Source organism: Podarcis vaucheri (assembly GCF_965113315.1).
Source record: "Podarcis vaucheri genome assembly, chromosome: 6".
Taxonomy (NCBI): Eukaryota; Metazoa; Chordata; class Lepidosauria; order Squamata; family Lacertidae; genus Podarcis; species Podarcis vaucheri.
The window spans coordinates 56,670,726-56,692,525 of NC_138764.1; the positions used below are offsets into that span (position 1 = coordinate 56,670,726).

The window sequence follows — 21,800 nt, forward strand, 5'->3', positions numbered from 1 at the left end:
ATCACATTCTTATGCATGTTTTGTTTGTATTCATCATAACCTACACTGGGCACAGTTTTGTGAAAAATAGTGTACCATTTTTATAAAGTTTATACCCCTCAACATCTCAAGGGAAATCATTTTAAAATACGTGTTTCTCTTTGATGGTAGAGCAGCAGGAGCAGCAGAGAACAGGCCACACAGTCCACATATGCATCTTTAGATGCTCAGCAATTTGAACTTTTGGAGATAGGCAAAAATTCCACAGGCTTTGACACATATTTCTGCCGCTCTGCAAACATACTTTGTAGCTTACACTAAAACGGACAAAATCTGTACGCAGAGCTCACCACCCCCACCACATCCTGCTGGGCTGCAGCAAGACTTTGTATAAATCACACACAGTGCTAACATGGAATGTTCAGAGAGAGGAAAAAATGGCAAATTTCATAGTCATCCACAAACTCAAGAAAAAAGGACATAAACACACCAAAATTCAATTACATTGCTCAGAAAAGCTCTCAGATGTTTAAAGATGTTTTTCTAATGAATAAAAATGAATGCTAGGCTCTGAACAGAAATTCTAATTTAAAATGAAGGAGGAGGCATGAAATACATTTCACACAAAAATGTGTTAGGGCAGAGATGAAGCATTAGAGCAATGGTGGTGCCAGGAAGAAAACAGAGACCACACAGAACCATGCCATTATTTCAGGGAAGGAGGGTGCTGGCTTGTGACCTTAACAAAATGGCATCCCTGCCCTCCAACCACAGCTTCTCTGCATCCTAACTAATGTGTGCAACACAAAGATGTGTGTGTGCACACAGTCTTATCCAAGCTTCAGTTTTTACCAGTGGAAACTGATCTATTGGGGCACTGCTCCCCTTGGTAAGCCCCCACTTGCCTGGCTTCTTATTTACATCCAGTGTAGGGGGTGGCACTGACTGCCAGTTTTCTCTTTTTAAGTCTCAGTGTTTCCCTTGCAAAACTCAGCAGGGAGAATTAAGTGACTCTGCCTGTCACTGGCTCTGACTCCAAGTACAGTTTGGGCTCCCTGCCTTCTGCCTTACCAATCCCAATGGGGACCTCTGCTTCCTACATCTTGTTTTGCATATAAATTATACAACAGAACCTGAGGGCAGAAGGAGGCATGGTGTGATCCATACATGCAACAAGTCCATGGGCAATCACACTTCAGTGACCTCTTTCACTGGACCAATAAGCTTCACAGGCAATTTTGAGAGCTGGCTAAAGATGAATATGGCTATCATGGGTATTTGAGGAACTTGATGACTTCAGGATGGCAGAAGATGGCACCTCCAAATTAAGCTATCAAATGTGGGAATTATCCCACATAGGCAAAGTTTCCGAAACCCCAGGTCCTTTGCCATTATCTCCAGTATGACAGGATGGTTAACGCTGCTCATATACTCTCCCAAATTATTTCATATGTGTGGGCTAGTTTCTTGAACATCTGTTTCCCTTACCCCCTTTAAAACAAGTGGAAACAAGTTTTGGCCTTCTCCTACCTGGTCTAGTCCCATATCATCTGGGCTCTTCAATCTGGAGCCAACTAGGTTGCTTGTGTGGTCTATCGGCACAACCACGATGTAGTACCACCTGGGGAACAAGAGAGGGGAATAAGTGAGCTCTACTTCAAACAGAGGGATGCTCTCCATGAAAGCCCTGCAACTCCCTCCTTTGAACTTCCCAGAGACACGGGCTGTAGCCTGCTGGCATGTATTAGGTTAATAAAAGTCACCAGGCCAGCTTCTAAGTGATAGTGTCCGAAACTGGGAAAGCACAGCTCTATAATCTGGTTCCTTTTTCAGTGGTGGGAGATCAAAAACACAAATGAGACTTCCACAAGCCTCCTATTAGGATTTACATACATTATTTAAAGTAACTGTGCAGCAGTGTGGAAAGTACATCCTGGGCCCTTTCAGATGAATGATGGGGATTATGACTCCCTATTTTTCATATAATGATAGGTGACTGAGAGGAGCAGGTTATAATATGTAAAAATGGTAGCCCAGATCCAGAACCCTGATCACATCCTGCACATCGCCCTTGCCCAACCTAGTGCCTTCTAGATGTTTTGGGCTACAGCTCTGATACCTTTGTCCATCGACCATGCCAGCTGGGAGTTGTAGTTCAAACCATCAGATCAGGTAAGGCTGCTGCACAGAGTGCTCTCATATTTTTAGTAACCTCTTGCTATTGGGAACCATTTTTAACATGTTGTAGGTGGATTTACACCATCATCATGATCTATGAAATCCAATACAGTTCCCTATAATACCACCCTTATTACATGTGCAAAACCACCAAAACTCTGCAGGGATTCAGGAGACCCTTCCACAACTATACAACACCATGTTTTCCTATGATAGCATCATAAATAAAAAAATAAATAAAGTAGAAACGTACCTGACTGGCACAGAGGTCTGCACTTTGGGAAGAGTCAGAGTGAACTGCCCATTATGGATGTATTTGTATGTGGAAATGGGCTTGCTCTGGATGACATCAGGTGCTGTCCGGATGAAGACTCGGTGCTGCAAGGCTCCTGCGCTACTTCCCCGGTTTGTGAGTGCAAAGGAATAATTTGTGTCTGGCTGCAGGTTATTAATCAGCTTCCTCATGGAGTGGCCATCCACCTCCACAGTCTGGCCATTGTACAGAATCTGTAAGCAGAGGGAAACAGTTGATTCAGCCCAAACTGATAGGAAAAGGGTTGGATGAAGTTCTTTCCAAAACTCCTCTTCCTGGTTTGGGTCTTTTTTTCCCTTTGTGTAAGGTACCAAACAAGCTGACCTGTTGATAAGCGTGACTATACCAAATCTGAGAGAACATGAACCCCCGTGTAGAAATAAGAGTTGGTGCTGCCTTCTCCCAGCTCTGTTGGTCTGCACATGTGGGTAGGGAGAAAGATAAGGTCCCTAGCTCCCATAACTATTGCAACTTTTTCTGTCGTCCATTCGGGAGTAAGGAGTGCTAGGGTAGAGATGGCTGCTTGGCTCCTCCTCACTTGCTGGGCCTTCTGGAGTTAGGCAACAATGATGTAAGTTACTGTGTCAGAGAAGCTAAAGTAGCCTGCAAGATGAATCTGTTACTAAAAATCTGTCAAGGTACAATATTAGGAGGTGGAAGCCAGGGCTACTAGTCTGAAAACATTCTGCCTATGCCCTCATGAAAATGTCTCATGATCAGTTCTCATTCCCCAACACAGCGTTCATTTAAAATCCATTTCTAGCATCAAACACAGGCAGGGAAGCAGCTCTCTTAGATCAGGGACAGTGTCAGGTTCTGATTGCAGCAGGAATCTCACCATAACATCACTTCTCACTCACTTCACAGGACCAGTCATCTCTTTGCAGGGAGTTTTATCTCCTGGACCAGATGAAGCAACGGCTCTTCTCTGAGGAGAACTGAAAGCCCTGTTGTTGATTTTTCAGTGAAGGAATTTCAGAGGTCTCAGTTCATTCCCAATAAAAAATACCATGATATTTAGCCTGCGCCTCAGTGTTCACAAATCATAACAATATCTGCCTTAATTAAATCTGTTAAAGAGAAAGAGGACACCCTTTGGGATGTAGATTTAGTGCAAGACTGTTTATCAAGTGTAGATAATGCTAATTGTTCCCATGGAGACTTATCAGTGGTGCTCGTTAGATTATTAGGCTTTGGCCTGGCATCCTGTACACTTGAATTAAGCAGCTCAGCACAGGTGGGTGGGGGGGAGTGTCCTGTTTGCAAAGTTGCTGCTGCTCCTGGGCCAGCTGCTCCTGGGCCAGCTAGTCTGTTGGCACTTGTGCATGGCCTGGACATCTAATACTGTCTACAGGAAGAAGAAAGCTCATTTACACCCGTTGCGTTTGCATGGCTGCTCCTCAGCTAGTGAGCCGCTAACACCATCTGCTCCTGTGCCTCATCATGGCAAACCCATGGCAGCAACTGCTGTCAACTCTCTGCTTACGTCAGCAAAATCTGGCAACTATGTTTTGAAGCCCACACTATGCAACCGTTTTGATGATGGTTCCAAGGCAGCTCTGACCATACAGCATTAGGAACGAGTCCAAAGAACTAGCCTTTTATGAACAAATTCCCTGCATAGAATCCTCCTGCTGTCACGAGTGCTTACTTATCTCTGTCATGTTGCTAGCGACCACAGGCAGAGCAGCACACTATGGTGCCCTGTTGGGTTCTAGAGGTATCTCTATCCTGCCCTAAGTGTAATTCTGCCTGTGTTCTGAACAAAAATGCTTCATGATCAGCAGTAGGATCAAACCATTTTGCCTGGAATGCAGGGGGTTTGGGCTCCTAATTGTAGTCTGTTCTGAGCAGAAGATTGTGCCAGTGCCCAGAATGAATTCCTCACTCCACCGTGCAGAACTCATGGGAAACCAATTCCCATACAGCTAGAGTAACATTTAAAGGGCATATATGAGTCTCCAAAATCGTCAAGGGAATCAAGAGGTTTGGTCTGGAAATGTACCAGTTTTTAACTCATTTCTAAAGACTTGCCTGCTGATTTACCTTGCTTGGTGATCTAGACTAAAGTAAACAAGTGTCAGGACTCGAGGGTACCCAGGACAAGGGGGTGTCCACACTTCTTACATCCTGACTCAAGCCCCCTGGTGTTTCTCCGGATTTGGTTGCTCAGCTTACATAACTGGGTTGATGAAAGCAAGACTCTTGGTCTGAAGGTCCCTGAGACAGACTTTCTAATTTCTTCCTTACTGCACATTAATCGGGTCCCCATACGTGACAGACATATTCCCTTACCTTGAAAGGAACTGCAGATTTGTAAGAGTCTGGAACCTCCCAGCTAAGTAGCACTGATGTTTTCATCACAGCACTGACACGAAAGTTCTTTGCAAACACTGCAATTAGAAAGAATCCTTTTGAGTGGCCCCCGTGAGGCAACATTGGACAACTAACCCTTTCCCTTCCACTCTTCTCAGTAGCAGCAAAATTTGGTGTTTTCCTGTAGATTCAATTAGCCTTCTCGCACTTTAGGACACTTAAGCTTTTTGACCAAACTGTGTTGCCACCTTCCCCTCTTTGTCACAGACTGTGTACAAACTATATATTTAAAGCACGTTCAAAGTATATTCTCTCTCTGGGCCCTGTAGTTTGTTATGGGTTGCTAGGATTTTTAACACTGCAAGAGGTAAACTACAGGGCCCTGAATTCTTTGAGGAAAATAATGTGTTCCGATTGTACTTTAAAGGTATAGTGTGTACACAGCAATCTTCAAAAGGTAGCAGTTATGAGGCACTGTTTCTTCACAGAAGCTGCCTGTTCAGTTTGCACCAAAGCAACAATTCTTATCTGGAAACAGAAAATGGGGTATGTGTTTGAAAAAACAAATGCAGTCATGCAACCTCTATGCCCCCCCCATCCAAAAAATTATAAGCTCAGGAAGGTAAGACTGACCAGGTCATCTCTGACCTGTTTTCTGCCATAGAGGTTCATTAACTGATCACAGGGGAGGCGCTTACCTTGTTCCATCGGCATCGTCCTAGACTGAATGCTGGGGCTGAGAGGGCCAGCTCCCTTGTTAGTGTGGGCTCTAACTTTGATGTCATAGGTTGTGTCAGGTTTGAGGTTGGTCAGAGTGATGCTCGTTTCCCTCGTAACATTGGTCAGGTTCTGCTGGCTGTTAATGTCTCTGTACACAACTGTGTAGTTGGTCATTTTCCCATTCCTCTCTGCCAGAAGTGGAGGCTCCCAAGTCACTTTAGTGGTGGAGGTGGTCAGCCCCACCACGTGCAGGTTCTGGGGGAAACCGCTTGGCGCCTCCTCTGCGGTAGTGATTTCTTTTTCAAACTCCTCCCCAAGACCAACCCTATTCTTGGCAGCCAGCTTGAAGATGTAGGTGGCACCCTTGTAAAGGTCAGTCACGGTGAAGTGATCCACGTTCTTCTCAAAATTCATAATCCTCATCTTCTCCTCCTCAGCATGTTTGAACTGCAGCTGGTAGCCCAGCAGCTCCCCAACCATCTCTTTAGGTGGGTGCCAATTGATCAGAGCTGTATTCATGGCTGTGGTGCTGATCATCATGGTAGGCTTGCCTGGGACTGTGGAACAAAAACAGGGTGATATGCTGTAAGTGGGAGGGAGACAGAGTTCTGGCCTTTTCACTGCTGGAGTTGCTCACTCGGGAAATTTATCTACCTGCTAAGGAATATCAGCTAGCACAGCACTCCCTATCAATTTGGCGACAGATTACAGATGAAAGATCAATATGTTTGAATGCTTCCCCACATTAAAATTAGCTGCACACAAAAAAGCAGCATATCTGGGATAAGACTTTTGCTTTGCATGCTTTCCACAGGCAGGGAGTTTACAGGGGCAATGTCCAAAAAGGCAAACCACCTGCAATTTGAAGTGGTTCAGTCCAGAAACAACTGCACTGTATTTATGAACATATCAGTGTTTACTCTTCCAGGTCCTCCAAATTCCACAATTAAACAACAGCAACAAAACAAAATCCAAATTTTATAATTGAAAAAAACTAATTTCTACATGGCTACATTTCACAAATATCCTTAACCTATATGTTTGTCTGTAAAATGTGCCTAACTTGATCATAAGATCTGATTTCTTTTGGGGAGGGGAGTTGAGAACCCTATGGTGGAAGCTATAGGATCTTAAAGGAATAGGGATGAATAAGATTATCACAAATGCCACACTTTGTGCAAGCTTCTGAAGGAATTTTGTCAGCTGCTATATTTTGTGAAAACCTTTGTGCCTGTAGTTTGCAAACACTGATAATGCAGGATGTCAGTAGGTGATGGACTGAAATTCAGATGGAACCAAACCCTGGGGCAAATTATTTAAACAGCTAATCCCTAACTTCTATAGTGTAAATTATTCCAAATGTAACTATTTCCAAAATTGCAATGAAAAATAACACTGTGATGGATACTGTCTTCAAAACTTCCTTGTATCTGACTCTTAAATCTCATCATACTTCCACAACCACTCCTTGAATCTTGCCATTTGCAGAAGCAAGCCTAGAGAAAGTAGATTTGGGACAGTATGATAAAGAAAGTGAAAGGTAATGCCATAAGATAAGAAATCAGGGCTTTAATATAAGATGTTGCAGAGAAGCCCAGACTCAAAACTGGAATCTCCGCTAGTTTGATGCTGGCAATTTTCATAGCAATCTTTATAATTTCACCACCTGTGCGAGCTGTTGAGAGCATAGCATGCTGTTTGCAATCAAAATGTGCTGTGTTTGAGCTGATGAACTGGTTCCTGCTAGGAATGTTGATGTGATGGCTGAGCAGCAACAGGATTCCAAATCTCATATATGTAGCACAAATTAAGGGCTGCTCCCTTCAAAGCTTAACACCTGCTGTATAAAATGGATGGTTTCATATCTCCGTTCCACCCACAACAGAGACACATCCTTCCCCCAAATCAGGAGAGATTGACGTGTAAATCCATCAACAACAAAACTATTCAGTATCAGCACAGTGCCAAGATAACCATTATCCTGTGCCAGACTGTGGCACTCAGAGCAAATTTACAATAGCATAGTGGTATTCTGGATTTGGGGTGAGCTGATTTGACTAAGCTGTGATGAAGCTGCCATGTGAATGTCATGGTATTTTGCCAATTCAAGGCAGAGGCATTTCCCAGCAACTATTAGCCATGGTAACTATGAGCAGAAGCGGTACAGTTCCAAATGTCAGATACTTGGGATGAACAGGAGATGGTCATTGTTCTCCTGCTCTGCTTGTGGCTCCCCAGAGACATGTAACTGACTGCTGTTAACATGGCATACCAGAATGCCTGCAAATTATCTCCATTGTAGTAAAATTGTAATGTGTGAAGCGGTTCTTAAAGAGAGGAAGTTTCCATTCTTCTACTTGCTTCTCCATCACCTGCAGTTCAGTCTGCAAAACAAGGGGTTTGAGCGTACAGGTGCTTTTTTCACCTTCCTAACACTTCTTAAGATTAAAATTTCTGTCATCTTTGATTCTGGAGCTCAAAATATTAGAGTAGATTTGCCTATCAAAGATGTGTTTTAGTACTATTGGCTCACCTGCTCCACTTGTAGTAACCACCTTGTCCCTGCTGCGGGCCCCATCCCCTTTGGTGGTATAGGCTGCGATGCTGATAGAATAGGTTGTTTCGGGTAAAAGGCCTCCAATGAGGGTTTCCTGTGGGAAACAGACACTTTTAGTTCATTATCAAATTAAGGAAGGCAGGAATATAAGAGCATTTCTGTACTTTGGATATTTGACCCATTTAGTTTCAAAACACACAAGAAGGAAAACTGACCCTGAAGTTTTATTAACTTTTTAATGACATTACTTTGGATACAGGGCCTCCATCTCTCGCATCACTGATGACAAGTGAAAGCTGTATTGAGAAAACATGTTCCTAGGTTGGTTGATGCAATCCAGTGTTTTCTGGCCTTTGTGAAATAAACCAGGGTATGTTTTGTCATAGGCTACTTTTGTTGTGTTTCCTGTGCACCTCCCTTTGCCAGAAAGCACCCATTTTCACTAAATCACGTGAACAAATCCACACATTTTTTCCTATTTCCAACATGGGATGAAAGGGTTGGTTTGTCTGGAGCAGCTTGTCAAACTCAACACTTGCAACTGCCAATGCAACTGCAGCAGGTGTTAGTTGCAGCCCAATTTCTAGACAAATTGTGCAGCATATAATTCTGGATAGCCAAGGAAGTTCACTGCAAGAAACAGGGACCCAACAAAATACAGCAAACTGAAGTGGGAAGGGAAGAACAACTTTCCCACAACTTCTACCACAAGTGAACTTGTTACTGGTCAAAGGACAACCAAGGGCTACTCAGTAGTTTCATCATTTCCATCCCGGCAAGACTGCCAGAAAGGGAAGATTAAGCTGGTGCTAACTGGAAGTAAATGTCTGTTAACAATTAATCTCTTTTTGTTCTGGTACTGACAGACTAATAATAATAATAATAATAATAATAATAATAATAATACCCCATCCATCTCTAAATGGCTTACAGCATATATAAAAATCAAACATTTAAAACTTCCCTCCACTTGCCTTCCCTTGTTGTCTTGTATTTTAGTCTCTGAGCCTGGCAAGGTTCTGTGTCTTATTTTCACTTATGAACAGCACCTTCCAGCAGCATCATATATTGAATTTTAATTGTCATGAGATGCTTATCGGAGACAAAGTGCTTCCTCATATCAACAGGCCACAAACAAGCACATTCTTTTGCTATACCTGGCAGGGCAAACTGCTACGCAGCCATGCAATAAGGGCATGAAGCAGTCTTCTCTGTTCATAGTGCTGTCATTTACCCCACAGATACATGGGCAAAAGATGAAAAGGACTGGTTGGAAATCTATTGTAACAAGAAAGTAGCAGCCCTTCCATCACAGTTAAAGTGTTAACTTCAGTACATAGAACAGAACAGAAGCAGACCACTACTCACTTGTCTCTTCCAGCAGAAGGCCCTGGGATGAGCAACAATATAGCTAGTGGATCTGCCACTTGCCATAACATGCTCACCAACCACAGTATTCAAGAGTCTTGCTTCTTAAAAATAAACTACCCATGCTACATACATCAGGAAACATGTAAGGCGAGAGAGCAAGCATAAAATTCTACACAAACAAAGGCCACAGGATCTATAGGCCACAGGATCTGTTACCTTCTCAATGGTATTGTCCCCAGCTGTGCAGGCTAGAGACACCAGCAGGGGCAAGTAGCAGTAGGACCTTGAACTATCTCACTGGATCATTTGACGGGATTGGCTTTGTAACCATAAGCCTACTCCAGCTCTCTAAAACCTTCTACATTCTATTGGCAAATATGGACCCTTGTGGAGGACTCCACAGAGAAAGACCTGCTCAAAGACAATCTCTAGCAGTTTGCTAGTAGAATTTCAACCATTAACCCTATGCATGAAGGAATGACTGTTGATGCACAAAAATCAAAATGTGATATAACCAGGAATAAATCTGTATTGTGATGGATAGATAGAGCACAATCTCTTCCTAGAACCTTGGTTTGTCAGGGTGCTTTGCTTTTGGCTGTCATGTAATTGTTAATTACTTGAATAAAACAAACAAATAAATGTGAATAGGCTTTTTCTCATTGGCAGCCCAGGTAAGTTACAGGATTCAGCCACCTAACCCAGATTATTCCTTCATTGCTTTCATTTGCAAACCCAAATTAGCAAACAGAAATCAGAATGACACCAAAATCAGAGTTCAAGTAAGATTTCCTTTTCCCCCTGGAGTTCTATGAGAGAGCAAAATCAATCAATGGCAATAAATTGATATAGAGGGAGATACTCAAACACACAACACGAAGGCTACGAAAAGATGTAGTCATCACCACAGTCCACACAGGAGAGTAATTCTCACACAGGGAAGAGCATGCCACTAGAACAAAGCAAGTTAGGGGGAGAGAGGAAAGAAAGAAGGTGGAATGAGAGATACCATACATAGGGCTGTCGCTGCAAACCCCTTCTAAGCCAAAGTCCTTCTGCTAAGAGACGAGGGAAGCCACAGCAGGGTATGTAACTTAATCTCTCTTTCTCCAAAGGTAATTTTCAAGCTTGTTCCTCCAAATTTATATCTCAAAATTACTTGGAAAAATTGAATTTAACTGTTTGAATGTGATTGTGTTCTTATTACAGCTTCTGTTTCAACCAAAGGTCACAGCTGAGAGAACAGGGTATTTTTCACGACTGGGATCAATAAGGTTTAAAGATTACAGATCTGACTCTGCCATGTAACGAGCTGGACCAAAGACTGTAGAAAGTGGGCTGCTCCCCCCCGCATCTGCCTGAAATTGCATTGCAACAAGCTGGAAATACAGATTATGAAAAATGTCAATTGCTTTTCTGCATTTAGCAGCAATCTAAATGCCAATTTGCTCAGGATTTGTGGCTGGTGGAAGCTCTACAGAGCAACTCCCTAGAAATATCTGAGGATTGACAGGGGTGTTTTGACAGCACTATGCACACAGATTTCACAAAATGATCCTCAAACCCATCTGATCCAAGCAAACACTCTAACAAATGGTACTTACGTGGTCAATAGCGTCCTTAAACCTTAACTGATGGGGGGACAGGAAGGAGGAAAGAGTAAGGGAACTGTGATGACAAACTATGGATTATTAACACATGCAAGCACACACACAAGATTTGGCACTATCTGGACCCCCAAGTGTATCTACTGCTTTCTTCCAAAACACCTCTCTCACGCAAAGAACTGTTGCTCTCTTTCTATCCGCCCCCCCCCCGAGAACTACAGAAACAACTCCCCTCTTCAAACTGCAGACTATTTAAGGCTTCAATCCTATACACACTAACCTGGGAGTTTGATATGTTACATCATGCAGGTACATAGGCTAGCTCTGGACACCAGCTTTAGAAACAACATATTGCTACTGCTAGCAATAAAGGAATTAACAGTAACAAGGAGAAACACATGTGAAAATAGTATGTTCCTCCTGTAGTGAATGATCCTAGTGGAAATAGGACATAGAAATGTCTTTGTGAAATGCTGTGGCTGGACTCCAGAGCCTCTGATGAGACAGCACAAGCCTAGAGACTCAAACCAAACCAGGAAAAATGACCTACCAAAGCTTCAGGGCAATACTTGCCCTCCCCCCTTCCACCAGCTGAACCCTTTCAACCATAATTCTCAGACTCCTGTAACCCTCCCTGTTAAGATAAGCAATAGCTGTGTACTGAGATAAGCTTCCTCAAAAACCAGCCAGAGAAGCAGCATGATCATCAGTGTAATCAATTTCTAAGTTTCTTGCATCAAGCAGAGTTACTTCAATTCTTGCAAAGAGTGCATTTACCTAAAGTGCATCTTACAAGGCAAGCAGATTTATGGTGCACGTCTCATTTACTCATCTCTTTGCCTTCCAAAGCAACATGCTCGGGTTCTGAAGGAAGGCTCACAAGGATTCGCATCCACCCCACCCCACCCCACCCTGGGCAGGCAAGTGATCTCATACTACTGAACTGTCTGGCCAGAGGAGCTCTTTGCTACAACTTGCTCTGTAGAAAATGAGTTTGGCAGTGACACATATGTTTTCACTGGCAGCAAAACTCAGAAGCAAGCTCTTCAAAACAAGTGAGATCCACAGCTACTAAGGCACCTGCCAGCAGCAAAAGCTGTTGTAGGAAGAAATACCTGAAACTGCTGCAAAGGCAAGATGTCCCATAGAAATAATCAAGTGAGCCACAGGTTTGTACATGTCCATAGCCCTGCTTTGGAAACTCCCCCTCCCCTCAATTCTGCTTCCTCCACTTCACAAAATGTACTGCCACTATCTCAATCACTGCCCACTTCCATTCCCAACAATGGCATTTTTAAAATGTGTGTAATTGTGTTTTATGAACTTCAGTTTTTCTTGGTATGTATTAAGATTGTAATAATGTTGTCACACTGCAGTTGGTGTGACCAACTGCAGAGTGATGATGGAACAGCAGGCAGGCAGCCCAGACAGGCAGGTGAGTGACACGGGTGGCAGGTGGTCCGGGCAAGTGGTGTGGGTTGTGGACAGCACAGCTAGTCACAGAGAAACAGCCAGGGCAGGGCAGTTCCCCACAACCACAGTTTTGGTGTCAGCAGCACTGGAGGACAATGAGGCAGGAAGCAGCAGCAGAGCCAAATGTCCAACACTGACCTTTCTGATGTTGTGCGGCTCACCTGGGCCACCCATGCTGCTTGCCTGGTCTGCCTTCCCCTCTTGCCTGCCTGCTGTTCTGTTGGGAGGCTGTTGCTGTGGGAAGGAGAGAAAAAGCCTGCATATTAAAATGCAATTTCTTTTTCTCTCTTTGAGTGACAGTGGTGGGACAATTAAAAGGAAACTTGCAGCAGAGCAGGAGTGCAAAGGTGAGAAAAGACTTTCTCCTCTTCATTTACTTCATTTCACCCTACCAGTGGTGAAGTGTAAACGGGAGAGGCTTTGGGTGAGGGTCGGGGGGTTGAGGTGTAAAGTGGAAGAGGGCTGGGGATTTGGAGGGGTGACATGTAGACAAGGCTGGCAAGCAGTGAAAGCAGGGGCGCAGGCCCAAGTAAAGTAATAGAATCAAACCATGTTTTATAAATGCTTAGGCAACACCTATGCAAAGGGGGATTCAGAGGATGGAGAATTAATAAAAGAAAGGAGGAGATAGGGAAGAACACACACTGAATATCAAACAGAAAAATCAGTGGTATGTTTCAATTCCAGCCCACATTGGAGCTAGGCACTTTCGTCTACAGGAGAAGAGTTTGGGAACCCACAAAATAAATTCAAACTGGTCTTCCTGGGGGAGCAAGGTGTTGGGAAGACATCCTTGATCACAATGTTCATGCATGACAGTTTTGACAGCATGTAACAGTGCAAAGGAGAAGCCATTCTCCTAGGATGAACGAGACACAAAATGGCACAATTATTCAAGACAATGATATGAACATCTATCCTGTCTGTTCACAAAAACATGAAAATATGCACAGCTGATCACTGCTCAAGAATGTTGCAACCTATGAGGTTACAGTGTGCTACATCAAAGGCTGGTTTCTTGCTCAGCCATCTGCAGGTGAGACTGCAAAGGTGCCTTAACTTGCTCTGTGTATATCAGAATGTGAGCTTCTCTATCTGTATTAAACTTGCTTTCTCTCAAGCTAATTAATAATTACATTTCTCAGCTGCCTGCTCAGAACTATTCTATCAATATGAATGTTTGTTTTCACCCCACTCTGGGATCCATTGTGATGAAGAGTGGGTTAGAAATATTATAAACAAAAGCAGTAGACTACATCCAAGCCTGCGTGCATTCGATTGATTTCCCTCATGCTTTGAAGTTGTACAGAATTTGGTACTAGAAAGAGATTTCTGCCTTCCAAGCGTTTTAAGCTTTTATTGAAAAAGGAAAAACGCACACACAATATTTTGTATCTAATGGCTGCCAGCCCACTACATTCTTCATTCAAAGCCCTGCTCCGTATCCTGCTGTTTGGCGACATCCAACTGACCGGGACATGGGACAGTGGCTTCTTGGTTGTGGTGCCCAAGCTGTACAATTCCTTCCCCAAGAAGCCTGAATAGAGTTTTCAAGAGTTACATTTTTTTTTTTTGCTTCACCAAGCTTTTAGCTTGATTTGAGGTTTTTATCCCTGCTGTTCTATATTCTGTTTTATTATTCATCAGTGCTTGTATTTTTTATTATGTCCAGGGGCCCTTTGTGAAGCTTAAAAATGGGGTATAAATTGTTTAAATAAAGGAAGAAATATCTGTTTCTCCTAGAGCCTTTATGGACTGCTGTTGTTTAATTCCTATGTTTTATTCCTGCTATTTTTAATATTTTATGTATTTATTTTGGATTGCATTTTATTTTACTACTTATTTTTGTAAGCTACATCTAATGTTTCCTGAAAAGTGAGGGGATAACGATAACAATGATCATTATAACAGAATGATGATAGATTTTGCATATATAAAATGTATTGAAAATATGACATCCAAGCCAATATCAATAAGCAGACCGTGAAAGCAGACTGTGCAAATGAGCAAAATGCTCCAAACTGCAGGAGAACTCCACAATTTCCCTGAAGGGCAAAGCAGAAATATGTGAAGCAGACCAGCATCCTGGTGGCACCCATTCAATCTTAACAGTTTATTTAAATGTAGTGTTTACCCTGACATCTTCACCAGACTCTAATCTCCTCACAGATCAGAGGGACCTCCACAGAAGGAGCATCTCTCTGAAATCTGCTCCAGCCAAATGTCTGAATTTATGAAACAGTCACCTGCAGATAAAAACATTTCTCTGCTAAACCAGCCCAATTGCTTCTTAAGTATTTAGCGTTGCTGAGTAAGATAAATGGGTTTTAGGAAGGCAGTGGCCTTAATAAAAAAGATTCAGCTGCTGCCACTGCTTGGGAGCACCAGAACCAATACAAGCAGAGCTAACACTGGCAGCTGGTATTTATGCTGGCTGCAATGCCCTTACAGCATTTCATTTTAGTCTTCATCATGACTCTCTATAGCCACTGTCTCTCTGACCATGTCTGCAGTTCTGGGGGAGAGAGCTGTGAAATGGATTACATGGACTAGCCCTACCCTGACATTTATTTCCCCTGCGTGTGAACTGTCACTGTAGTGAAGATTTGCCCTAGAAGCACATACACATGCCTGCTGAAAGCACAATAATTCTTCACTTCAGGTGTCGGTTTTTGTTTTTGTTTACCAATGGATATCATGTGGGTTTTGCTAATAAAGCCAACTTAAGTGGTTACAGAATCCTCGTCTCAGAGGAGAGGTTGCTATTCTTCTTGTTCTTTGGTGTGGAGATGGCTAGTTCTAAAGACATATTTATGTGCTTGTGCTATCTCAAGCTGCTGTCAGGGACTGCTGAGCTAGATGGACCACTGGATTTGACTCACCCACAGCATGCATTTAAAGCACAGGGCTTCCCCCAAAGAATCCTGGGAATTGTAGTTTATCCCTCATAGAGCAAAAATTCAAACTACAGTTCCCAGAATTCTTTTTTTTTTGGGGGGGGAGACACCATGTGCTTTAAACATACAGTGTGGGTGTGATATAAGTATAATACAGCTGCCCATGCTCTTATTCTATTCTGAAGACTTGCAGCTTTTTAACATGGCTCATCTAGACCAGCACCCTGTTCTTATAGTGGCCAACCAGATGCCTGTGGGAAGCCTCCAAGCAGGACCTGAGTGCAAGAGCACTCTGCCCTCCTGTGATTCCCAGCAACTGGTATTCAGAGGCATCCTGCCTCTGACAGTGGAGGTAGAACACAGTCCTCATGGCTAGTAGCCATTGACAGCATTGTCCTCCATGAATTTGTCTAAACCTCTTTTAAAGCCACACAAGTTGGTGGCTGCCACTGCTGTCTGTGGGAGCAAGTTCCATAGTTCAACTATGTGCTGCATGAAGAAGTACTTTCTTTTCTGTCCTGAATCTTCATATGTTCAGCTTCATGGCATGTCCACAAGTTCTAGCATTATGAGAGAGGAGGAAAACCGAACCCAAAGGGTGCTCATCAATGGTTCCTCTTCATCCTGGAGAAGAGTGACTAGTGGGGTGCCACAGGGTTCTGTCTTGGGCCCGGTCTTATTCAACATCTTTATCAACGACTTGGATGATGGACTGAAGGGCATCCTGATCAAATTTGCAGATGACACCAAACTGGGAGGGGTGGCTAACACCCCAGAGGACAGGATCACACTTCAAAACGACCTTGACAGATTAGAGAACTGGGCAAAAACAAACAAGATGAATTTTAACAGGGAGAAATGTAAAGTATTGCACTTGGGCAAAAAAAATGAGAGGCACAAATACAAGATGGGTGATACCTGGCTTGAGAGCAGTACATGTGAAAAGGATCTAGGAGTCTTGGTTGACCACAAACTTGACATGAGCCAACAGTGTGACGCGGCAGCTAAAAAAGCCAATGCAATTCTGGGCTGCATCAATAGGAGTATAGCATCTAGATCAAGGGAAGTAATAGTGCCACTGTATTCTGCTCTGGTCAGACCTCATCTGGAGTACTGTGTCCAGTTCTGGGCACCACAGTTCAAGAAGGACACTGACAAACTGGAACGTGTCCAGAGGAGGGCAACCAAAATGGTCAAAGGCCTGGAAACGATGCCTTATGAGGAACGGCTAAGGGAGCTGGGCATGTTTAGCCTGGAGAAGAGGAGGTTAAGGGGTGATGTTCAAATATATAAAAGGATGTCACATAGAGGAGGGAGAAAGGTTGTTTTCTGCTGCTCCAGAGAAGCGGACACGGAGCAATGGATCCAAACTACAAGAAAGAAGATTCCACCTAAACATTAGGAAGAACTTCCTGACAGTAAGAGCTGTTCGACAGTGGAATTTGCTGCCAAGGAGTGTGGTGGAGTCTCCTTCTTTGGAGGTCTTTAAGCAGAGGCTTGACATCCATATGTCAGGAGTGCTCTGATGGTGTTTCCTGCTTGGCAGGGGGTTGGACTCGATGGCCCTTGTGGTCTCTTCCAACTCTATGATTCTATGAAAATGTTTCTCTGTCCACTTTCTCAATGCCATGCATAAGTGTATCGACTTCTATCGTTTCGCCTCTTACTCACCCTTTCTCTAAGTCCCAAATGCTGCAACTGCTCTTCACAGGGGAGTTGCCCTTTTCTGAGCCTTTTCCAACTCTACAACATCCCGTTTGCGTATTCCTGTGAATACTAAATATGGAGCTAGATAAACTAAAGACATAGTAACACCCAACTGAATTTTGTACCAAATTATTGTGCTTTGATAACCTAGATTATTCTTGTGGTTTAAATTAATTGTGAGATGCTAAACACAATAGGGAGGAGGGTGTAATCTGACTTCAAAACAGTAACTCTAAGTACTGGAAGACAAATCCACCCTTTTCTAACTGATGGGTCAATTTCAGATGCTTCCCACACATTCATATTTCTCCTTACCTACATATACGAGGGCTAGGAAATCTTGTTCATTTTTGTTCTCTGAACTGATTATTGCTTCCTGAAAGCTCCCATATGTAATTTTAATACATAATCTTAAGTATGTATGGGATTGTAAGAAATGGCAGACATTAGCTTCATTTTCTTATAGTCATCTGAATAAACTGACCAAGTTTATTTGTTCCATCTATATAGTCTTTGTCTCTATGCCTCTATGTGTGAACATTTCCATAAGGAGGGAAGCCTGTGGCTGCAAATCAGACAGTCTGAGAAGAGACTCTACCGTTAGATGCCTTATTTGATACCACACAGTATCAAAGTACAAGGTGTGAAAACAGCCCAGATCCAATCCAAGGATGAACTGAGCCAGGATTGGCCTAAGGCATGAGCTCTACAAAATACTGTGAAGTATCTCAGCCGGAAACTGGATGATCACATAAGAAATAAATGAAGCATGGCATCAGGAAGTAAATCAGAATGAAGCAATGCCAGGGCTAGAGGCAAGCAGGGAAGCAGGAATGGTCAAATCCAACTTGGTCTGCATCTGAGCAATGAGTTACTCAGATTGTGTAGCTAAGCTAAGAGACAGCAGGTTTATTTGGCTTTTGTGTTAGGTAATTCCAGGAAGTAGGAAAGTGTGTACATGGTAAGGCAGCCCTCCTGGTGCCAACTAATATGATTGATGGATGGATGGGCAGTTGAAGGGGGAAGGGGAGGAGTGGGAAAGGGCATTCTTTGCCCAAAACAGCCTGGCAAGCAAACCTCCCAGGTGGGCTGAAGATTCCCTGCCTCTGTCTCCAAGGTCCAAGTGGAAGACAGTGGTGGAGGGGAATGAGGTGGCAGTCTAACCTGCCAGGCTCAGAAATATTACATAATTGGTTCTTAACTCTGTTGGGACTCGCTCCCAGTCACATGGCTGAGGAATATCAGAGTCAACAAAATGTGCATGATAAAAGCACTTAGCACTGTAGCCATAGGTAGGGAACAAAAGAGGTACCGGGGGGGGGGACACAAGGAAATGTTTCCCCATCATAGGGCCTCAGTTCCCACCTTCAACAAGGTCAACTGAACCTATGGAACCCCTTTCTATATAAATTTACCCTGGAAGGGAAGTAGGATAGGAAGAATCTAGGAACTCAGCAAGATATGGCAGCAGACTACTATAATGCATTTCTACCTTTCAAAGGAGAAGGGACGCGGGTGGCACTGTGGGTAAAACCTCAGCGCCTAGGACTTGCCGATCGTATGGTCGGCGGTTCGAATCCCCGTGGCGGGGTGCACTCCCGTTGCTCGGTCCCAGCGCCTGCCAACCTAGCAGTTCGAAAGCACCCTCGGTACTTCCGGGTTAGCGCAATCAGCAAATGGCGGATTCCCTCTGAGCTTCGGAGGGAATCGGCTTGGTGGAAGAGGGGTCCTGCCGCGGCGATGACGCGGGGACCCTCAGAAACCACAGGCGCTGAAGCCTGTGGACTTGGTGACTCGGCGGGCACCATTTGCGCCCCCCCTTTTTAAAGGCTTCGGAGCGGGTGGCAGAGAGCGGCGTGGTGCTGTGAGTAGACTGCTTCTTCCACGGAGTGAAGCCGCAAGCCATGGCTGGAGAGCGCTGACTTCTTTCCTTGACCATTTGGACTTCAAAAAGTAACAACCCGTGAGTAATACGGAAATTGGAATTAAAAATTTCTTTTAATTGAATTCGGTACGACCGGGGGAGGTGCCAAAAGGAAGTCCGCCTCCCCCCCTCACAGACAATTTAAAGCAAGAATTAGATAACTAATGTTGAGAGACTGTCTTCCTCTCTTCGAGACAGAAATTTTTAATTTCACGACTTGGACATACAAGTTTATTACTGGAGGATTAGAACTGAACGTTAGAGTTGAAGTGTAACCCTCCCCCCCGGATCCGGGAGCGATCCGCGAGAGAGCCTGTAGAAGATATTTACAGAGTTTGACAGCTGTCAAATGAGCTGTCAAAGTCAGGAAATTCTGTTTTTTGCTACTTGTGCCGGTTATTTTTGTTACATTGGACTTTAAGTGTTTGAAAATAGAGAGGAAATAAGAACAAAATAACCTGATTGTTGGAGAAAGAACACTTAGTAACCAGAATCCCTCTAGAGGGGGTTCTGAGATATTACAATGGTTGCAGATGGAAAAATACAGGCAGAGTTGGACAGAGTGTTTGATTTCCTGGGAAAGCTGCAAGAGCAGAGTGATGTTATGGTTACAAATCTTGCAACCTTGATCCTTAAAATAAACAAATCTGCTGAAGCGGTTAAGGACTTGACTCAAGAAAAATCTGCAGCTGGAAAGGAAGATACATGTGCCGTTTTGGAGGAATGCGAAGGAGGAGCTGAAACGCTGCAAGTGAAAAAGGACAACCAGAGGCCTGTTAAGTTGGAATATAAGGAAAGCAAGGTTTGGAAGACGAAAATTTGGTTTGAAATGGAGAATGAAGATTGGGGATTTTTCCCTATGGGGAGTCCGGAAGACCCATGGATTACAAATTTGATCAAGGCGAAAACTGGAATGTTTGGGACATTTGGGACACTTGGACTTAAAAAGAGTAAGAAGCAGGACCTAGACTCTTTCTTTGAATATGGAGGCCTGGTTAGAAAAAACATAGACCCTACTGGGTCAAAGATGCTCCGAGATCTGATGTTCAACATAAAGGACTGTCAACAAAACCAGCTGAAAGGGACTGAGAGAGATTTAAGGGCCTCGGACGTGATAGATCCAGGCTGAGAACTGACAGACTGAAGGATAATTTCTGGGGATCGAAACGGGGGGGGGGGGAAAGCTTTGGAATCCAAAGGGGTACAATTATATGTTTTCATTTGTTAGGTTGTTCTGTAATTATTTTAATAATTGGGAATCTCGTGAAAGGGAACTTGGGTCGACCTTAGAAAAAGGGGTTAATGTCGAGTATTAAAATGAGGTTTAGAAGTTTAAAATTGGCTAACTAAGACGGATAAAGTAAAATATTAATAAAAAGAACTTGCTGAGCTAAATTTTGGAATTGGGATGCAAGAAGGGAGGTGGGGGAAGTCCGGGAAAGTGGTTATGAAAATAAGGTTTTAAAATTATACGTGTTATTTGTGTGTAGTGTCGAAGTGTATGTTTATGTTTTTGTGACTGTCTAAAAAAAAAGAGAAAATCCTAATAATATATATATATATATATATATATATATATATATATATATATATATATGCACCCTCGGGTGCAAGTAGATAAATAGCGGGAAGGTAAATGGCGTTTCCGTGTGCGGCTCTGGCTCACCAGAGCAGCTTCGTCACGCTGGCCACGTGACCCAGAAGTGTCTGCGGACAGCGCTGGCTCCTGGCCTCTAGAGTGAGATGAGCGCACAACCCTAGAGTCTGTCAAGACTGGCCCATACGGGCAGGGGTACCTTTACCTTTCAAAGGACAGATGTGAAGGGACATTAGCTAGCCTCTGATCTCTGCCATATGGGGAAACACTAATGCAGAGACATGCCCATGAAGGACAGGAGACCATGGAACATGCACTTGCAAACTTAGTGTTCTAAAAGAACAGTGTTGAAATCTGTTCTTAATGCCCAGGAAGGTTCATTTTCTCTCTAACAGAGGACACCCCCCCCCCAGTTCAAAAAGCAAATGCAATCAAGTTATTTCATTTAGAGGAGATTAACAGCATAGTTTACTTGGGACCAAATCTTTAACCCCAAAGACCAAAAGAACACGGCAGCAAGTTGATGATTAATTTCACCAGCCTAAAGGTCAACTTTGAGGAAATTGGAAGAGGCATTGGGCTGCTTCACAAATACAAAAATTCGACAAAGTCTGTAGGAATCATGATGGTCTAAGCTGAGCAGTGAAGTCTGGAGCTAGCAAGTCTTGGTCTCACTTTATTCCCCCCCCCACTCATTGTTGGGGTGGGTTTGGGTTGTATGTGGGGTGGGTAGTGGTTGTATGTTTGTTTGGGGGGGTTGGCTGTGCTTTACTCCCTGCTGAGAAAGATGCAAATGAATCAAGTGTTGTATTAATGAGATTTATTAATTAGTCAACATAGCTCTCCAGTAATCCTATTGGGTGCCATTCAAATAGTCTAGCTCACAAATGATCACACCTAGACTGCAACTGTAGAAGTCCCAGAAACGTCTGCCTTGTCCTGCTCCCTGATACTCCCAGTTCATTCCATCTCAACCCTTTCCACATCGTTCTCTCCCAAAATTTGTTTTAGGCTCTCAACTACAGTAAGGAAGTCTGTAACAAAGAAAATGCATGTTCATTGCCATAATATAGCTCTCTTTCTCTCTAACCATATAAAGTGAAAAAGCCCATGACAAAGCAAATACAGACCCTTCTTCAAAATATATTATTTCTCTGTCTG

The 21,800-nt window shown here is 43.4% G+C and overlaps 1 protein-coding gene across 12 annotated transcripts in view; it reads right to left on the minus strand.

The window, feature by feature from the left end:
- The window catches only part of PTPRF (protein tyrosine phosphatase receptor type F), a 482,994-nt gene that overhangs the window by 40,594 nt on the left and 420,600 nt on the right, over positions 1–21,800 (minus strand). For 7 of the 12 annotated variants that reach the window (XM_082228806.1, XM_082228807.1, XM_082228812.1 and 4 more), the window contains 6 exons: positions 11,039–11,065; positions 8,040–8,157; positions 5,485–6,063; positions 4,766–4,863; positions 2,411–2,664; positions 1,510–1,600 (listed from right to left, as the gene is read on the minus strand). In XM_082228806.1, the coding sequence (XP_082084932.1) occupies positions 1,510–1,600; positions 2,411–2,664; positions 4,766–4,863; positions 5,485–6,063; positions 8,040–8,157; positions 11,039–11,065 (1,167 nt within the window). The remainder of the gene's footprint in view (positions 1–1,509; positions 1,601–2,410; positions 2,665–4,765; positions 4,864–5,484; positions 6,064–8,039; positions 8,158–11,038; positions 11,066–21,800) is intronic. The other 5 variants (XM_082228805.1, XM_082228804.1, XM_082228808.1 and 2 more) reach the window with 1 other exon arrangement.